General features: G+C 44.6%; 1 protein-coding gene across 14 annotated transcripts in view; it reads right to left on the bottom strand.

Annotated features, from left to right (window-relative positions):
- The window catches only part of LOC140734969 (uncharacterized), a 192,345-nt gene that overhangs the window by 101,031 nt on the left and 71,276 nt on the right, over positions 1-20,038 (bottom strand). For 13 of the 14 annotated variants that reach the window (XR_012100649.1, XR_012100648.1, XR_012100650.1 and 10 more), the window contains 3 exons: positions 14,229-14,387; positions 9,955-10,173; positions 6,370-6,494 (listed from right to left, as the gene is read on the bottom strand). Coding sequence is in view for 11 of the 14 variants with exons in the window: in XM_073059730.1 (XP_072915831.1) it covers positions 6,370-6,494; positions 9,955-10,173; positions 14,229-14,387 (503 nt within the window). In the remaining 3 variants the exon portion in view is untranslated. The remainder of the gene's footprint in view (positions 1-6,369; positions 6,495-9,954; positions 10,174-14,228; positions 14,388-20,038) is intronic. The other variant, XM_073059728.1, reaches the window with a different exon arrangement.

Genomic DNA, 20,038 nt, shown 5'->3' with positions numbered 1-20,038 from the left:
TTTACATATAATACAACCAAATGAAACAACGTTCCTCTGGATCAAGGTGCACCTATAAATCCTATATCATGCACAGCACATAAAGCAAAATATACCAACAAAAACTTAAAAAATAAATAATTGAAATTCATGGCTGTGGCACAGCCCCAGCTAAACAGTATGTTTTCCTCTGGTGAATCATAGAAACATAGAAAACATAGAAATTGACAACACAATACAGGCCCTTCGGCCCACAAAGCTGTGCCAAACGTGTCCCTTACCTTAGAACTACCTAGGCTTACCCATAGCCCTCTCTTTTCCTCAGCTCCATGTATCCATCCAGGAGTCTCTTAAAAGACCCTATCATTTCCGCCTCCACCACCGCTGCTGGCAGCCATTCCACGCACTTGCCACTCTCTGCGTAAAAAGCGTACCCCTGACAATCTCCTCTGTACCTATTTCCAAGCACCTGTGCCCTCTCATGCTAGCCATTTCAAGCCCTGGGAAAAAGCCTCTGACTATCCACACGATCAATGCCTCTTGTACACCTCTATCATCCTCTGTCACTCCCAAGGAGAAAAGGCCGAGTTCACTCAACCTATTCTCATAGGGCATGCTCCCTAATCATGCACCATCCTTGTAAATCTCCTTTTGCACCTTTTCTATGGTTTCGATGTCCTTCCTGTAGTGAGGCAACCAGGATTGAGCACGGTACTCCAAACTCAAATCTTAAACTCAATCTCATGATTGATGAAGGCCAATGCACCATATGCCTTCTTAACCACAGAGTCAACCTGCATAGCAGCTTTGAGTGTCCTAAGGCTTGGACCCCAAGATCCCTCTGATCCTCCACACTGCCAAGAGTCTTACCATTAATACGATATTCTGCCATCATATTTGACCTACCATCTTGTCTATCTGATGCTCTGTGTCTGTGATGTTGCTACAAGCAGGTTTTTCATTGCACCTGTTCGATAAATGTACTTGCACCCATGACAATTAACTTCACTTTAACTTTGACTGACTACACTAATCTCATTTATCCCTATTAGCTCTGTAACCTTCTATACTTTGGTAGTACAAGTACTTGGTAATACAAATACGTCACTTTAGAACAGAGATGTGGAGGAAATTTCTTTAGCCAGAGGGTAGTGAAGCTGTGGAATTGTTGCCACAGCCTACTGTGGAGGCCAAGTCATCGGGTATATTTAAAATGGAGGTTGATAGGTTCTTGATCACTCAAGTTGTCAAAGTTACAGCAAGAAGGCAGAAGAATGGGGTGAGAATGATAATATATCAGCTATGACATAATAGCAGAGCAGACTCGATGGACTGAATAGCTTAATCCTGTTCCTTAATGGGTCTTAGGGTCTATTTATCTCGAAGTTTCTTAATGTTGTGAGAATTCATTGTTACAGACTTCCTTGGTGGCCAGGTCATTGAATATATTTTTCTTGATTAGTAAAGATTACTGGGAAAAGGCAGGAGAATAGGGTGGAGGAGGATAATGAGTCAAGTCAAATCAGTCAACTTTTATTGTCATTTCGACCATAACTGCTGGACAGTGCATAGTAAAAATGAGACAAAGGTTTTTCAGGACCATGGTGTTACAACACAGTACAAAAAACTAGACTGAACTATGTAATAATAAAAAAAACACAGAGAAAGCTACACTAGACTACAGACCTACACTGGACTGCATAAAGTGCACAAAATCAGTGCAGGCATTACAATAAATAATAAACAGGACAGTGGGGCAAGGTGTCAGTCCAGGCTTCAGGTATTGAGGAGTCTGATAACTTGGGGGAAGAAACTGTTACATAGTCTGGTCGTGAGAGCCCGAATGCTTCGGAGCCTTTTCCCAGACAGCAGGAGCCATGATGAAGTTCCAAATGGACTTGATGGGCCAAATGGCCTAATTCTGCCTTCACCATCTCCTCAGACAGTGTGTTCCAGGTTTCAGCTACTGTCCGGGTGAAAAAACTATTGGCCCACCTGGTCCTCTCTAAACCTTCCATTCCTCACCTTAAACATGTGGTTTCACCTTAGACGTCCCCACTTTGAGAGAAAGATTTTTACAGTCTATCCCCATCCTTATCTCATAAACTTCCATCTGAGTGGTGTGGCAGTGTAGGATTTTTGTGAATAAAACATATGAGAGATTTTTTATGTGAACAAAAGCCACAGCCCTTTACTTCCATTACAAACCAAAAGCAGTCGTTTTACACTGGCGTCGTTACATCAGACACTGTCTCTTAAAGTGTGAACACATCAACTCAGTGAGAGTTTTTGTGAATTATGTAGAGCAGTTCCTATTACGAACAAAATATGTCATCTGTCACCCATTACATTACCCTACAGCAGTGGCTGGAGTAATGCTTTACAGTGCCAGCATACACTGATTGGGGTTCAATTCCCACTGCTGCCTGCCTGGAGTTTGGTACGTTCTCTCCACGACCCACGTGGTTTCCTCCCACGTTCCAAAGATGTACAGGTTAAGGTTAGTATGTTGCAGGCATGCTACGTTGTGGCGTAAGTGTGGTGCCACTCGTCGGCTGTCTCCAACACATCCCCAGACTGTGTTGGTCATTGACACAAACGACACATTTCAGTGTGTGTTTCGATGTTTCAATGTACGTGTGACAAATGAATATAATCTTTCATCTTTAAGGTCACTTCTCAGCCTTCTCTGCTCCAGGGAGAACAAACCCAAGCTAGGCAGCCCCTCCTTATAACTGTAGTTTCCAATGTAGGCAACGTCACTGATGAATCTCCAAATGAGAAAACTTATCATTCCAATTTCTTAAGCACCTGTGATGTCCATTCAGCTCTGAACCGCACTTATAATTTTGTAATCATCCAGAGCTATCCCTGTGTGTGAGGAAAGCTCATAAACGGCTCCCTCACTCTCCTGATGCCCTGAAGAGTGCTTGGATTCATTCCATCTGACCCAGGTGTCTAATAAATATTCAGCACATCAGTGTCCAATTAGCATTTTCTTCCTAATCCCCTCTGTTCCCTCTCAGCATCAGAACCTCTCTCTCGTTCACAGTTAGGAGGTCACACAAGTGACCCCTACAAACAACAGTTGAAAAAAAATCATTTACCATTTGTATTCTTTCATGTTCCTACACCACTCTCTCACACTCGCTCTCCTTCAGTAGGACTGCACACAGTTAGGACTGCACATTGAAAGCACACAGTTTGCTTTCAATGTGTTGCAAGCATTGGGGGAGAGAGAGAGAGTGAGTGAGGGGAGAGAGAGAGAGAGAGAAACTCTTAGATAGGTACATGTATGGTAGAAAAAATTGAGATCTGTATAGGATGGCAGGTTAGTTTGATCTTAGATTAGGTTAAAAGGGTCAGCATAACATCATGAGCAAAGGGTTGTACTGTCCTAATAAAACACAGGACATAGGAGAGGAAATTTACCATTTGGCCCATCGAGTCTGCTCCACCATTCCATCATAGCTGATTTATTATCCCTCTCAAACCCATTCTCCTGCCTTTTCCCCATTACCTTTGACACCCTGACTAATAAGAACCTATCAACCTTTGCTTTAAACATACCCAATGATTTGGCCTGCACAGTTGCCTATGGCAATGAATTCCATAGATTCATCACCCTCATCTCTGTTCAAAATGGATGTTCCTCTATTCTGCAGCTATGCCCTCCAGTGCTAGATTTGACCACTTCAGGAATCATCCTCCCCACATCCATCCTGTCTAGGCTTTTCAATATTTGATTTCAATGAGACCCCGCCTCATTCTTCTAAACTCTAGTGAATACCACACCAAGCTCACAGTTCAGGCCCCCAGGTCCAGAACCCCAGGGGCAAATTGCCCTCTTGCTTGGCGTAGGCAGTTTGGCTGTGAGGGGCTGAGGGCAATCACTCAGTGCTGCGACATGGGGGGTTCAAGGCTGCACCCCCGGCAACATAGTGAGGTTGCCCATTGCTGTGAAAAAGAAGCAGTCACTCCCAGAATCATAGAGCATGTAGACAGGCCCTTTGGCCCATCTTGCCCATGCTAACCATGGTGTCTACAGGCGACTCCCCTTTGTCTGTGTTTGGTTCGTATCCCTCTAAAGCTTTTCAGTCTGAATGTCATTTAAGTGTTGTGATGTCCCTGCCTCAACGCTTCCTGTGGTAGCTCATTCTACATTCCCAACAGCCTCTAAGTGAATGAGTTGCCCCTCTGGTTCCTATCGAGAATCTCCCCTCTCACCTTAAATTCTATGCCTTCTGGGATTGATTTCCCATCCCTGGGAAAAAGACATTGTGCATTTACCCTATTTATACAATTCTACATTGGGACGGGGAGGGGGAGAGAAGAGAGAGAGAGAGAGAGAGGGGGGGGGGGGGAGGGGGGAGGGAGGAGGGAGAGGGGAGGAGAGGGAGAGGGAGAGGGAGAGAGAGAGAGGAGAGAGAGAGAGGAGAGGAGAGAGAGAGGGAGAGGAGAGAGGGGAGGGTGAGGAGAGGGGGGGAGGGGGAGGGGAGGGGGAGGGGGAGGGAGGAGGGAGAGGAGGGAGAGGGAGGGAAGGGGAGAGGAGAGGGAGGAGGGAGAGAGAGCGAGGAGAGAGAGAGAGAGAGAGAGAGAGAGAGAGAGAGAGAGAGAGAGAGAGAGAGGGAGGGAGAGAGAGAGAGAGAGAGAGAGAGAGAGAGCGCATTTGTACTTGTGTCAACCAGGGAATCCAGAAAGGTAACAGTGATGAAAAGATTGGCTCTCACAGTAGAACGGGGATGAACGGACAGATGGGTGCGACAGCAGATGGATAAATGAGAGGGCCTATGGGAATGTGATTCATTGGACTCTGTCACTCTGTGAATCATGCCCTGTAGTACATTGACAGAATTCCACAGCAGAACCAGTGCTGTTTCTCTCAAACAGTCATTAACGTACATCAGAAACAGAATCAGGTTTATTATCACTAACACATGGTAATGTGATTTGTTACTTTGCAGTAGCGGTAGAGTGCAAGACATAAAAATTACCATAAGTTAAAGAAAATAACAAACAGTGCGAAGGAGGAATAATGAAGAGGCATTGGACCATTCAGACATCTGATGTTTGAGGGGAAGGAGCTGCTGAGTGCAGGTCTTCGGATTCTTGTACCTCCTCCCTGACGGTAGTAATGAGGAGAGGGCATGTCCTGGATGGTGAGGGTCCTTAGTGATGGATGCTCCCATCCTGAGACGTCTCCTCTTGAAGATGTTTTCGATGGTGGGGAGGCGTGTGCCGGTGGAGATGCTGGCTGAGTCTACAACCCTCCGCAGCCTCTTGTGATCCTGTGCATCGGAGCCTTCATACCAGGATGTGATGAAGCCAGTTAGAAAGCTCTGCACTGGACATCTGCCAACATCTGTAAGCATCTTTACCCCCCCCCCCCTTTTTATTCTGGTGCCTATCCTGTTCTTTCTCAGTCATGAAGTCTTGGTATGGAATCGTCGGCTATATTCATTTCCATAGATGTTGCCTGATGTGCTGAGTTCCTCCAGCGTTTTATGTGTGATGCTTAATATTTTAAACTGGCCTCTTCCCCTACTATCCCGGTAACCCATACCAAACACCTCCCACTCTCTGTGTAAAATACTTGCACGTCACCTGTCTTCAAAAAGCAATGGCTCAAAAAGGCGACATCCTTCATTAAGGACCCCCAACCATCTCCCAGGACGTGCCCTCTTCTCATTGCTACCATCAGGGAGAAAGTACAGATGCCTGAAGACACATACTCAATGTTTCAGGAACACCCTTCTTCCCAACCACCATCAGATTACTGAATGGACTATGAACCCATGTACACCATCTCACAGGTGGTGGAGAAGGAGTGCCAGGAGCAGGGGTGGTGCAGGTGCAGACACACCCAGATCTGAGACATCAGATAAGGTCATCTGTTTCCAAACAATTGCTTTATTGATCATTACAGAGTGTCCTTCTGGGTTTCCCCACTCCCTCCCCTCTCCCTTCCCCTTTTTGCAACCACGATTCCCCTCTCCCTGCCCCCCTTCCCACTCTCAGCCCACAATAGAGACCCATTTCAGAATCAGGTTTATCATCACTCACACATGTCATTAAATTTGTTACAATACTATGCAAAAGTCTTAGGCACCCTAGCCTGTATACTGTATATGTGACTGAGACTTCAGCACTGTGCTGTATATATGTTCATATTGTAATTTATATTTTTTTATTACTCTGTACTGCTGCCACAAAACAACAAATTCATGACATCTGCCAGTGATGTGACCAGATTCTGATTCTGATGTCACACGTAATCTCCTCCACCCCCCCCCCCCCCCACCATTGAGATTCCCTTAAATGCTTTCATTAAACATCATATATCGAGTGTTTATCAAGTATCAGGAAAAAAATGGCTGGTCACCCTCTCACCTTGTGTGACAAATCATCAGCTGTTGTGAGACAGTCGAGATCCACATCATCCTTGTTAGTCCTGTGGGTAGGAGTTGGTGTCTGTGCTGGTGAGCTGCTAGCTGGGCGAGGAGCCAGTGAACCTGCTGTGGAACAATGATATGTTGTTGAGCTCCTGTGGTGACATTGGAGAATATCCAGAGGAGGTTCACGAGAATGATTCAATGAATGAAAGGGTTAATGTATGGGAAGCATTTGATTGCTCTGGGCCTGTACTTGCTGGAGTTTAGAAGAATAAGGGGGAGCTCATTAAATCCTATTAAATATTGAAGGGCCTCGACAGAGTGGATGTGGAGAGGATGTTTCCTATGGGTGGATCTTGGACTAGAGGGCACGGCCTCAGAATAGAAGGACGTCCATCCAGAACAGAAATGAGGAGGAATTTCATTATCCAAAGGGTGGTGAATCTGTGGAATTCTTACCACAGACAGCAGTGGAGGTGAAGTGATTGGATATATTTAAAGCAAAGGCTGATATGTTCTTGAGAGTAAGGGCATCAAATGTTTATGGTCTAAATGCCCTACAATTGCCTGCCCAGGTGTCAACACCACAGCCATAGCAGCTCACCAGTGCTTCTCCTTCCTCGAGAGGCTAAAGGAATTTAGCATGACCCCGTCCACCCCTACCATTTTGTATTGATGCATCACAGAGAATATCCTGTCTACATGCATCACAGCTTGGTACAGCACCTGCTCTGCCTGTAACCACAGGAAGTGCAGAGATTTGTGGACACATCACAGGAAACCATCTTCCTCTCCGGGCACTCTCAGTAGTCACAGCCTCACTAAAGTAGTCAGCATAACCAAAGACTCCGCCTAAAGAAGTTAACCTCCCTCCACGGATTGTGTCAACACCTCTCACTGCCTCAGTAAAGCAGCTAGGATAAACAAAAACCTCACCCTCGCTGGACATTCTCTCTTCTCCCACCCTTTCCACCGAGCAGAAGATACATTGCTCAAGGACAGCTTCTATCAGATTGTTATATGTCTTCTGACCAGTCCTCTGGTATGATCAGATGGACACTTGACCTCACAATCTACCTTGTTATACCTTGCAACTTATTGTCTACCTGCACTTTTTCTGTAACCATAATATTTTATTCTTCTCTATTCTGTAACTATTTCCCTTTGTACCACCTCAAATCAGTCCTGTAATGAAATAATCTGCATGGATGGCAGGCATAACAAAGTTTATCAATGTATTTCGGGACAAAATAAAGTTACTAATTCCATCTGGGTACACCACCGAGATCCCCTCTGTAACCTGACTTGGAAATATTTCACCGCTCTTTCACTGTCATTAAGTCTAAATGCCAGAATTCCCTCCTCAACGCCCTGTGGGAGCAGAACCACCACAATTCAAATTCACTAGAACCTTCTCCAGAGCAAATAACGTTGGCCTCCGCACTCTGGAGGACAGGAAGACTCTACAAGAGGTAGTCAAAACTGTCCAACGCATTACAGGCATCAGCCTGCCCACCATCAAGGACGTATTTACAGGGAGGTGCCGGAAAAGGGTCAGTAACATCCTGAAGGATCCCACCTACCCTGCTCATAGATGGTTTGTCCCACTCCCATCAGGGGGGATGCTACATAGCATCAGACTCAAAAACAGTTACTTTCCCCAAGCAGTAAGGCTGATCACTAACCCCCTACTCCACACCCCAACAACCACTGTCAGAGTCATCTTATGTACAACACTCCTGTGCCTAGAGTCACTTTATGGACATACAATCAATCTATGTATAGAAGCTATCTTATGCATTTATATTATTTTTTCATTATTACTATTGTGTTCTTTATCTAATTGCATTTTTTGTTGTTGTTTTATCACTAATTGTGTTCTTTTTTGTTATGTTCTGTCTTGTTCTGCTGAGCATTGTGGGCATGTCATGTTGGCGCCAGAATATGTGGTGACACTTGTGGGCTGCCCCCAGTCTACCCTTGGGAGTGGTGATTGCTAATGCAAATGACACATTTCACTGTATGCTTCAATGTACACATGATAAACAAATTTAAACTTTAAATTTTTACTATTGCTGGTGGCTATCTTAATTTTCTGTAACCATCTGGTTTCAAATATCTGAAAAAGATTGTTACATTATGAAAAGTTGTATCCAGTGAGAAGTGACATCCGGTAAGACCATAAGACATAGGAGCAGAATTAGGCCATTTGGCCCATCAAGTCTGTTCAATCATGGCTGACCCATTTCTCCCTCACCCCCAATCTCCTGCCTTTACCTCGTACCCCTTCATGCTCTGACTAATCAAGAATCTATCAACCTCTGCTTTAAATGTACCCAATGACTTGGCTTCCATAGCCACCTGTGGCAATGGATTCCACAGATTAACCTGTTCTCTGGGAAAAGAAATTCCTCCTCATCTCCATTCTAAATGGATGCCCCTATGTTCTGAGGCTGTATCCTCTGGTCTTCAACTCCCTCACCATAGGAAAAATCCTCTCCATATCCATTCTATTGGTCCTTTCAACATTCGATAGCTTTCAATGAGATCCCCCCCCCCCCCCATTCTTCTGAATTCCAGTGAGTACAGGGCCAGAGTCATCAACACTCCTCATATGACAAGGATTTCAATCTTGGAATCATTCTCGCGAACCTCCTTTGAACCTTCTCCAAAGTCAGCTTATCCTTTCTTAGATAAGGACTCTAAAACTCTCACAATACTCCAGATGAGGCCTCACCAGTGCCTTATAAAGCCTCAGTATTACATTGTTGCTTTTAAGAGAAAGATCGTCTGTTCATGTCAACCTGTCAATCTGATGTAAAAAAAATCACAGATGCTGGCAACCTGAACCAAAAAGAAGGAAACGCTCATTAGGTCAAACAGCATCTTGGGAGAGAGAAACAGCATCAGTGACCCTTTGTCCAGTCCTAATGTCTGATATGACAAATGTTCCCATCCAATGTTCAGTTCTGGTCACCTCATTATAAGGAGGATGTGGAGGCTTTAGAGAAGGTGCAGAGGAGATTTGCCAGGATGCTGCCTGGATTAGAGAGCAGGCCTTATAGAGAAAGGTTGAGTGAGCTAAGGCTTTTCTCTTTTGAGTGAAGAAGGATGAGAGGTGACTTGATAGAGGACTACAGGATTAAACACAGAGTGGACAGCCAGCACCCTTTTTCCCAGAGTGGCAAAGCTAATACCTGGGAGCAAAATTTTAAGGTGACTGAAGGAAAGTATAGGAGGGATGTCAGAGGTAAGTTCTTTACACAGAAGGTAAGTGTGTGGAATGCTCTGCCAGGGGTGCTGTGGAGGCAGATACATTAGGAGCATTTAAGAAACTCTTAGAGAGACACGTGTATGATAGAAAAATGGAGGGGTACATGGGAGGAAAGTGTTAGATTGATCTTGGAGTAGGTTAAATGTGGTCTAGGGGCCTGGACTACGCTGTGATGTTCTATGCTCTATGTTTTACATTCTTTGTTGTATACGTACACTTTGATAATAAGTTTTATTTTGAACTTTGAGCTAATGTAATGCAAATGCGCTCTCTGGATACCTGGCCATGTAATGTTGCAGTTGCACCCACCGTTAATCTTGGATCTGCCATCATCTTCCTCTCCCACCCCTCCGGCCATCGCTTCTGTGCTCTCTGCTATTGTAGCCTGAGTCAATTGCTCCCCAAGCTGGTTGGTGTCCCAATGCTGAATGAAGTCCTGGTGGTCCAGCAGTGACAGTCTGGCTTCAGCCAATGTCTCATCAGCCCAGGACGAGGTGGTCTGAGAAAAAGATGATCTTCTGATCAGCTCTGTAGAGTAAAATTGGGGCACATTATGTGATGCAACAACGACAGTACAAATATCCGATTATAGAGCACTTCTCTCAGAATTAGCCATACCAAGAGGTGCAGCAGAAGAACTTTGATTGTTGTGTTCAGTTCTGGTCACTTCATTATAGGAAAGATGTCAAAGCTTTAGATAGGGTGCAGAGGAGATTTACCAGGATGTCGCCTGGACTAGAAGGCATTTCATATCAAGATAGGATGAGCAAGCAAGGGTTTTTCTCTTCAGAGTGAAGGAGGATGAGAGGTGACTTGATAAATGTATACAAGATGATACGAGGCATACATCGAGTTGATAACTAGACCTTTTCTCAAAGCCAAAATGACCAATATGAGGGGACATAATATTAAAGTGATTGGAGGAAGGTATTGGGGGATATCAGAGAGCGGTAGATGTATGGAATACCTTACCATGGATGGTAGTAAAGAAAAATACATTAGGGCATTTAAGAATCTCTTAGATAGGCATATGGATGATGAAAAAAATGGGGGGCTATGAGTGAGGAAAGGGTTAGATTTGTATTAGAATTAGTTAAAATGTCGGCACAACATCGTGGGCCAAAGGGCATGTATTGTGCTGTACTGTTCTATGTTGTAGGCATCACTGAACCATGGCTGAAAAGAGATTGTAGCTGGGAGCTTAATGTCCAAGGATACACGTTGTATCGAAGGGACAGGCAGGTAGGCAGAGGGGATGGCAAGGCTCTGTTGGTAAGGTGATATAGGATCAGAAGACATTGAGTTGTTGTGAGTAGAGCTAAGGAACTGCAAAGGTAAAAAGACCCTGATGGGATTTGTATACAGACCTCCAAACAGTATTAAGGATGTGGTCTACAAATTGCAATTGGAGATAGAAAATGCATGTCAAAAGGGCAATAATCATGAAGGACTTCAACATGCAGGTAGATTGGGAAAACCAGGTTGGTGCTTGCTGGATTCCAAGAGGAGGAATTTCTAGAATGCCTACGAGGCAGTTTTTTAAAGCAGATCAAGGTTGAGCCCACTAGGGGATCAGCTATCCTGGATTGGGTGTTGTGCAATGAACTGGAATTGATTGGAGAGCTTAAGGTAAAAGAATCTTTAGGGGAAGTGTTCATAACATGATTGGATTCACCCTGAAATTTGAAAAGGAGAAGCTAAAGTTAGATGTGTCAGTATTACAGTGCAATTATGGGAATTACAGAGGCATGAGATAGGATTTGGCCAAAATTGATTGGAAAAGAACACTGGCAGGGAACAGATGACAGTGCAGCAATGACTGGAATTTCTGGAAGCATTTCAGAAGACACTGGATTTATTCATCCCAAAGAGGAAAAAGTATTTTAAAGGCAAGATGACATAACCGTGGCTAACAAGTAAAATCAAAGCCAATATAAAAGCCAAAGAGAGGGCCTATAATAGAGCAAATATTAGTGGGAACATAGAGGATTGAAAATCTTTTAAAACAAAACAACAGAAGGCAACTAAAAAAGTCATTAAGAAGGTAAAGATGGAATATGGAAGTAGCTAGCCAATAATATTAACGAGGATTCCAAAAATTCCTACAGATACTTAAAGTGTAAAAGAGAGTTGAGAGTGGATATCGGACCACTGAAAACGATGCTGGTGAGGTAATAATGGGGACAAGGAAATAGTGGATAAACTGAATAAGTATTTTGCATCAGTCTTCACTGTAGAAGGCACAAGGAGTATAGTGGAACTTCAAGAGTGTCAGGGGTCATGAAGTGTGTGAAGTTGTCATTACAAGGGAGAAGGTTCCTGGGAAACTGAAAGTCTGAAGCTAGATAAGTTACTTGGACCAGATGGTGTTCTGAAAGAGGTGGCTGAACAGATTGTGGAGGCATTAGTAATGATCTTTCAAGAACCACTAGATTCTGCAATGGGTCCAGAAGACTGGAAAATTACAAGTGACACTCCACTCTTCAAGAAGGGAGGCAGAAGAATGGATATTATAGTTAATTTAGTCTGACCTCAGTGGTTGGGAAGGTGGTGGAATTGATTGGTAAGGATGCTGTTTTGGGACACTTGGAGGTACATGATTTCCTCAAGGGAAAATTTTGCCTGGCAGATCTGTTGGAGTTCTGTGAAGAAATAACAAGCAGGAAAGACAAAGGAGAATCAGTTGATGTTGTGTTCATAAGGTCTTTGACAAGATTCCACATATGAGTCTGCTTAGCAAGGTAACAGCCCATGGAATGACAGGAAATATATTAGCATGGATAATACCGTAAAGTAGTGGCTTCTTGGCAGGAGGCAAAGAGTGTGAATAAAGGGAACCTTTTCTGGTTGGCCGCCGGTGACCAGTAGCGTTCCACAGGGGTCAGTGTTGCAACCACTTCTCTTTCTATTATATCTCAATGACTTGGGCGACAGAATTGATGACTTTGTTGCAAAGTTTGCTAACTAGAGTGATAAACCCAACAGAACCACTTCTGACAGGAGAAGGGTCAAAGGCAGGTTACTGGTGCCTTAAAACTGCTCGCTTCGGGCAGATGAGGCTTGTCAGCCATAGTTGGCAGCTCATCTAGGAGAAAGAAAACTCTGATCTCATACCTCAGTTGCCTTGCATCGGTACACACTCATGGGGAAGGCTTCGGGAGTAAACCCCGAGGGAAAAATCTGAGCTGGAGTCCCTGAGGCAGTCCTACATTGAGTTCAATGTTGACTGGAAATTCTTGCGATGCTGCTGGTACCAAACTGTATTTGTCTCTGCAGTTCTGTTGGGTTCATCAGATGCATGGGAAGGGACAGCTTGCTCTTCATATCATACTGCACAGGCTTGTGTATCTGGACAGTTAGGGCACAACATCCATGGTCAACCCTCACTGATGGAGACCTCACTCACTCATTTGCAGATAATACAAAGATAGGTGGAGGGGCAGGTGGTTTTGAGGAAGTATAGAGGCTACAGAAGAATTAGACAGATTAGAAGAATGGGCAAAGAAGTGGCAGATGGAATACAGTGTGAAGAAGTGTATGGTCATGCACTTTGGTACAAGAAATGAAAGGGTAGACTATTTACTAAATGGAGAGAAAATTCTAAACTCTGAGGTGCAAAGGGACTTGGAGTCCTTGTGCAGGATTCCTTAAATTTTAATTTACAGGTTGAGTCTGTGGTGAGGAAGGTAAATGTAATGTTAGCATACATTTCAAGAGGACTAGAATATAAAAACAAGGATTTAATGTTGAGGCTTTATAAAACACTGGTGAGACATCACTTGGAGTATTGTGAGCAGTTTTGAGCCCCTGTCCAGATTGACACTGGACAGGGTTCTAAGGAGATTCATGAAAATGATTCCAGGATTGAATGGCTTGTCATATGAAGAGTGTTTGATGGCTCTGAGCCTATATTCACTAGATTTCAGAAGAATGAGGGGTGATCTCATTGAAACCTATTGAAGGCCTTGATAGAGTGGATGTAGAAAGGATGTTTCCTATGGTGGGAGAGTTTAAGACCAGGGAACACAACCTCAGAATATCAAGGCATCCATTTAGAACAGAGGTAAGGAGAAACTTCTTCAGCCAGAGAGTGGTAAATCTGTGGAATTTGTTGCCACTGGCAGCTGTTGAGGCCAGATCTTTACATATATTTAAGACAGAGGTTGATAGATTTTTGATTGGTCAGGGCATGAAGGGATACGGGGAGAAGGCAGGAGATTGGGGCTGAAAGAGAAAAAGTATCAGCCATGATGATATGGTGGAGCAGACTCCATGGGTCAAATGGCCTAATTTTGCTCCTGTATCTAATGGTCTTATAGTCTTTCCTGCCCACCTCTTTGTCCTGGACACATACAAGTCCTGTAACATTTAAGGCATTGGGTATATGGAGGGGAGGGGTTGGAGGCTAATGGACTGACCACGAGTAACTGGGACTAACGGGGAGGATGCTGTGGTACCCATTAAACCAAAGGTCCTGTTTCCATGCTCAATGGCTCTATGACTCTGTACCTTTGAGTTGGAGAAAGTGGATGGATCTAAAGGAGTCAATACGATATTCAGTTAGAGGAAGGACTTGACCCAACCTGAATCAGACACATCTTCAGCCGTACCACGCAGAGTGTGGTGGGACGAAGATGAGCCGGTGCGTTGGATGATCTCGTCGAGCTCCTCATATGCACTGAGGTCACTGTAGCTGTGATTCACTCCACCATCACTCCCACGTGAGCAATCTTCTAAACTTCCTGTGATGGGCACAGAGAATGAGAGATGCATAAGGGCTTGCAGGGGCATAAGGGAAATAGGACAATTTATATTAGGGTGGTATAAGGGAAATCCATCTCCCTTAGGAAATGCTTCTGATGTTTGGGCAGATCCTATTGCTCAATTCCAACTGACTGAGTCCACAGGAGTGTAGGGTGTTCTCTGTGTTGGATTCCAATGTGTTTGATCCAAGGTTCTTTCAGAACTCAGGAAAGAGGCATAGAACTTGTTGCTTCATGATTGTTGATTAAGTGCTCCTAAAACAAAGCAAATTGGAAATGTAGAGCTGTAAAAGTCTCATAGCTAAGAACAAAAAACAGGAAAAGGACTATAGGTGACAGGCAACATGTTCATCTCTTTTTATACTGTAGGTAAGAAACATTCCACTCAAATCTGTAGGTAAGAGTTAACCGATCAAATAGCCCCTATTCAAATAATGCAAAGCCAGAGAACTTCCTGGAAATTTTCAGAATGATACAGAGAACTGTGCCCATTAGGGTCACACTGAACAACTGCATTTTCATACTGTGACCACCAGGCAATTAGTTGTTAAAACTGCAAAGAAAACAGTCCAGTCCAACATCTGCAACAATTGAGGTGAGACTTCAGGAATGGATATCAGCCTTGCCAGCTACATCTAGGTTCTGCTTGTCTTTGTAGATGCTGTCAACTCATCAGGGATAAAGCATGCACTTATGCCACGTACAAAAGCAAAGGTTAAAGATTAGCATTATTTGTTGCATATACATTGACATATATAGTGAAATGTGCTGTTTGCGTCAATGACCGAGGATGCACTAGAGGTAGCCCACAAATGTCGCCGTGCTTCTGGCGCCAATATAGCACCTCTACAATTTACTAACCCTAACCTGCACGTCTTTGGAATGTGGGAGGGAATCAGAGCACTTGGAGGAAATCCAAGTCGTCACAGGGAGAATGCACAAACTCTGTACAGACAGCAGAGGAAATTTAACTGTGATCTTATCGCTGGCAGTGTAAAGCATTATGCTGCCATGTGCCCCAATCCTCCTGACGGGGGACAAACCTGTTGGACAGGGAGAAGCAGGTGCTGGCCTACACATCACGGATTTACACGGAGCTTGCTGGGATTTTGGGATTCTGATTCTAAACCAACGTATCTTCAATCGTGCCTTTGAATTTTTTGCTTTCCGGTCCAGTATTTGGATTTTTTTTTTCTTTCATTGGTTAGTATAATTTTTTGTATAACTTATGTAGAGAATTTATATTCTGTGCGTTGTTTGTACCAATATGCCTGTGATGCTGCTGCAGGTAAAGTTTTCATTGTAACACACACAAAATGCTGGAGAAGCTCAGCAGGCCAGGCAGCATCTATGGAAAAGAGTACAATCAAAGTTTTGGGCCTAGACCCTTCGGCAGGACCGAAGAAAAAAAAAGAGTAATAGAGTTAAAAGGTGTGAAGTGGGGAGAGAGAAAGACAACGTGATAGGTGAAACCAGAAGGGGGAGGGATGAAGTAAAGAGCTGGAGAGTTGATTAGTGAAAGAGGTACAGGGCTGGAGAAAGGGGAGTCTGGTAGGAGAGAACAGAAGGCCATGAAAGAAAGAAAAGGGGGAGGTGATGGGCAGGTAAGGAGATAAGGTGAGAGAGGGAAAAGGGGATGGGGAATGGTGAAGGAGAGGCGGGAGGGGGGGGGGGCGGTATTACCAGAAGATTGAGAAATCAATGTTCATGCTATCAAGCTGGAGGCTACCCAAATGGAATACAAGGTGTTGTTCCTCCAACCTGAGTGTGGCCTCATCACAACAGTGGAAGAGGCCATGGATGGACATATCGGATTGGGAATGGGAAGTGGAATTAAATTGTGTGGCCACTGGGAAATCCTGCTTTTTCTGGCAGACGGGGCACAGATGCTCGGCGATGCAGTCTCCCAATCTACGTCAGGTCTCACCGATGTACAGGAGGCCACACCGGGAGCACCGGGCACAGTATATGGGGGTCATATACTGTGACCCCATATCCTGTGTTTATAGTATATGACCCCAGGAGAGGTAAGTGTCACCTCTCCTGGAAGGACTGTTTGGGGCCCTGAATGATAATGAGGGAGGAGGTGTAGGGGCAGGTGTAACACTTGTTCTGCTTGGAAGGATAAGTGCCAGGAGGGAGATCAGTGGGAAGGGACAAATGGACATAGGAAGTGATCCCTGTGAAAAGCAGAAAGTGGGGATGGGAGGGAAAGATGTGTTTGGAGGTGGAATCCCACTGGAGGTGGGCAGAAGCTGCAGAGAATGATGTGCTGGATGCAGAGGCTGGTGGGGTGGTAGATGAGGACAAGAGGAACCCTATCCCTGTTAGGGTGGTGGGAGAATGGGGTAAGAGCAGATGTGCATGAAATGGAAGAGATGCAGTTGAGGGCAGCATTGATGGTGGAGGAAGGGAAGCCCCTTTCTTTGAAGAAGGAGGATATCTGCTTCGTTCTAGAATGAAAAGTCTCATTATGAAAGCAGGAATTGAGAGAAGGGAATGGGTTTTTACAAGTAACAGAGTGGGAGGAGGTATAGTCCAGGTAGAGTGAGAGTCCGTGGGTTTATAAAAGGTTTCATTGTCCTTGCCATACTTGTGCACATGACAATAAATTCAACTGGACTTGAAGGCATCTAAAAGAGTGAAGAACGGCATCACTAATTGCTGGGGAGGAACAAACTGATGGGGAGAGTGGTCCGCATCCAGTTAGTGGACAAGTACACCTTCATGGGCAGGAGATGCAGATGGTACAGGGACTCCTGAACGGGCTGATCCTAACCTGCCCTTCCTCTCCCTAGAACCCAGCCCCTTGACTCCGAGTGACATCCTTGTAAATCGTTTCAGCATTCTTTTTCCAGTTTAGTCGCTTCTTTCCAATAGCAGGGTGAATGCAATACTCCAAGTGTGGCCTCACCAAGAATGACACAGCACATTTCAGGAACAGCTTCTTCCCCTCCGCCGTCAGTTTTCTAAACACTTCATGAACCCATGGACACTTCCTTATTCCGTTGTGGACTACTTACTTAATCTGTAAATTAGTAATTTTCACATCTTTGCATTATTCTTCAGCCACAAAATAACAACTATTGCAATATGTTTCAGTGATAATAAACCTGATTCTGATTGGACAGCTCTTGTCTGCCAATCATGTTGTTGAGCACCGCCACTCCATTCACCAAAAGCGAAACTTCCCAATGGCCAAACATTTTAATTCTAATTCCCATTCCCATTCCAACATATCTGTCCATGTGCCAAGGTGAAGGAGCAACACCTTATCTGCGTAGCCTCCAACCTAATGGCATGAATATCAATTTCTTCTTCCTGTAAAAAAATTCCCCTCCCCCTTCCCTCAACTTCTAATCCCCACTCTTACCTCTTCTCACCTGCCTATCACCTTCCCCTGGGTCCCGTCCTTCTTTCCTTTCTCCGATGGTCCACTTTCCTCACCTATCAGATTCCTTCCTCTCCTACCCTTTACCTTCCCCACCTGGCTTCACCTGACACCTTCTGGCTATCATCCACTCCCTCCCTTCATCTTTTTATTCTGGTGTCTTCCTCTAGGTACATAATTCAGGCCGTGACCTGAAATGTTGAAATGTTTATCCCTCTCCATAGATGCCACCTAACCTGCTGAGTTCTTCCAGCATTTTGTGTGTATTATTCTGGATTTCTTGCATCTTCAGAATCTCTTGTGTTCATAGACATAAGCTATTTTAAAGCACAGCAGAGTTCTCCACAATATCCCTGTTAGTAGCCATCACTTTGTCCACAGTGTCCTGATCAGTAACCATCACATTGTCCACAGTGTCCTGGACAATAGCCATCCCATTATCCACAGATTCCCAATCAGTAACCATCTCATTGTCCAAATATTCCAGTCAGTACCCATCTGCTTATACACAGTGTCCCAGCCAGTAGCTATCTCCTTGTCTACAGTGTCCCAGTCAATAACAATCTTATTGTCACAGTATCCTGGTCAGTAGCCATTTCATTCTCCAGAGTATCATAGGCAGTATGGATCTTCTTGTCCACAGTATCTCAGTCAGTAACCATCCCCTTGTCCACAATAGCCATCTCCTTGTCCACAGTGTCCTGGACAATAGCCATCTCCTTGTCCACAGTGTCCAAATCAGTAGCCATTTCATTATTAAGGATATTGGGTTGTATGGGATGTCCAAGGAGGGGTAGCACCTCTTGTGAAAGGACCTGTCATGTCTATTCCAGGGCAGCCCACACATCTTTGTTCCCAACCAGACACTCAGATCCCAGCTGTGGTTCTAAGTAACTGTTTGCATGTGGCAGCAGCCACAACCCGGACACCGGTTCAACAGGCGGGCTACACCAGGTGAGGCCGGCTGACAGTAATAATATCCCGGTGAGATAGGGACATGCCTGTTATAGCTTGCAAAGTGAACTCTGGTGGACTGAGCGGGTAAGGCTAGGAAGGCATGACTGCAATGCTTTGGGGAGAGCGAAGGGCATGACAAGGCACAGTAGATATCATGGCCATTCACAGCAGCCAAGGAAAACCCCAGCTTGTGATGCTTATTCATACTGCTGGACCCAGACTTCTGAGTTGAGAGAAAGCAATGGCTTAACCACTTTAAAAACCCTGCCCCACAGGTTTCCCGTCATCGTCAGACATGATGGATAACCACCGTTAAGGATATTAGTAAAGTCCATTATTAAGTATGAGTTTGCAGGATACTTGGAGGCACATGATAAAATAGGCCAGATTCTGCATGGTTTTCTTCAAGGGAAATCTTGCCTGACAAATCTGTTGGGAATCTTTGGGAAGAAATAACAGGCAGGATTGACAAGGGAGAATCAATGGATGTTGTTTACTTAGACTTTCAGAAGCCTTTGACAAGATGCCGCACAGGAGTCTGCTAAACAAGATGAGAGCCCACGGTATTACAGGATAGATACTAACATGGATAGAAGATTGGCAGACTGGCAGGGGGCCACAGACAGATGTGGAGGCCATGTCAGGAAGTATATTTAAAGCAAAGGTTGATAGGTTCTTGATTAGTAAGGGTGGCAAAGGTTACAGGAGGAAGGAGAATGGGGTTGAGAGAGATAGTAAATCAGCCATGATGGAATGGCACAGCAGACTTGATGGGCCGAATAGCCTAAGTCTTCTCCTATGTCTTATGGTCTCATTCTCCACAGTGTCCTGGACAGTAGCCATCTCATTGTCCATAATGCCAGAATGCTGAGCCAGGCTCATTTACATTCTTATTTTTCTCTCAGCAAGACAGAGAAACACTCAGACCAGGCTACTTCTAGTTTCCTAGGACAATTAGCATGGAAGGAATTATTTGACAAGACACTTCAAAGCATATTGTGCCTGTCAGCTTCCCCATCATCTTCAGTCTGAACACATTACCCCAAACACTGAGAGCAGTGAAAGGGACGTTCAAGTGAAGTCGTTTGGAAACAGCAAGCCACTTTGTCTTTTCCTGTAGCCATTTAAAAGCCTGTTGACTTGGGCCCAGAGTATCAAAGGAGGAGCTGGACAATGAGAGGATCTCCTTCATTGTCAAGGACAATTGCACTTTGACGATGATGCTACGAAGGGTTAAAGTGGGTCAGCCAGTGATTGTTTTGTCCTGGAACAGAGATCTGAA

Source organism: Hemitrygon akajei, chromosome 10, assembly GCF_048418815.1.
Source record: "Hemitrygon akajei chromosome 10, sHemAka1.3, whole genome shotgun sequence".
Classification (NCBI taxonomy): Eukaryota; Metazoa; Chordata; class Chondrichthyes; order Myliobatiformes; family Dasyatidae; genus Hemitrygon; species Hemitrygon akajei.
The sequence above is the reverse complement of the archived record's forward strand: the minus strand, read 5'-3'. Positions and strand labels throughout refer to the sequence as shown.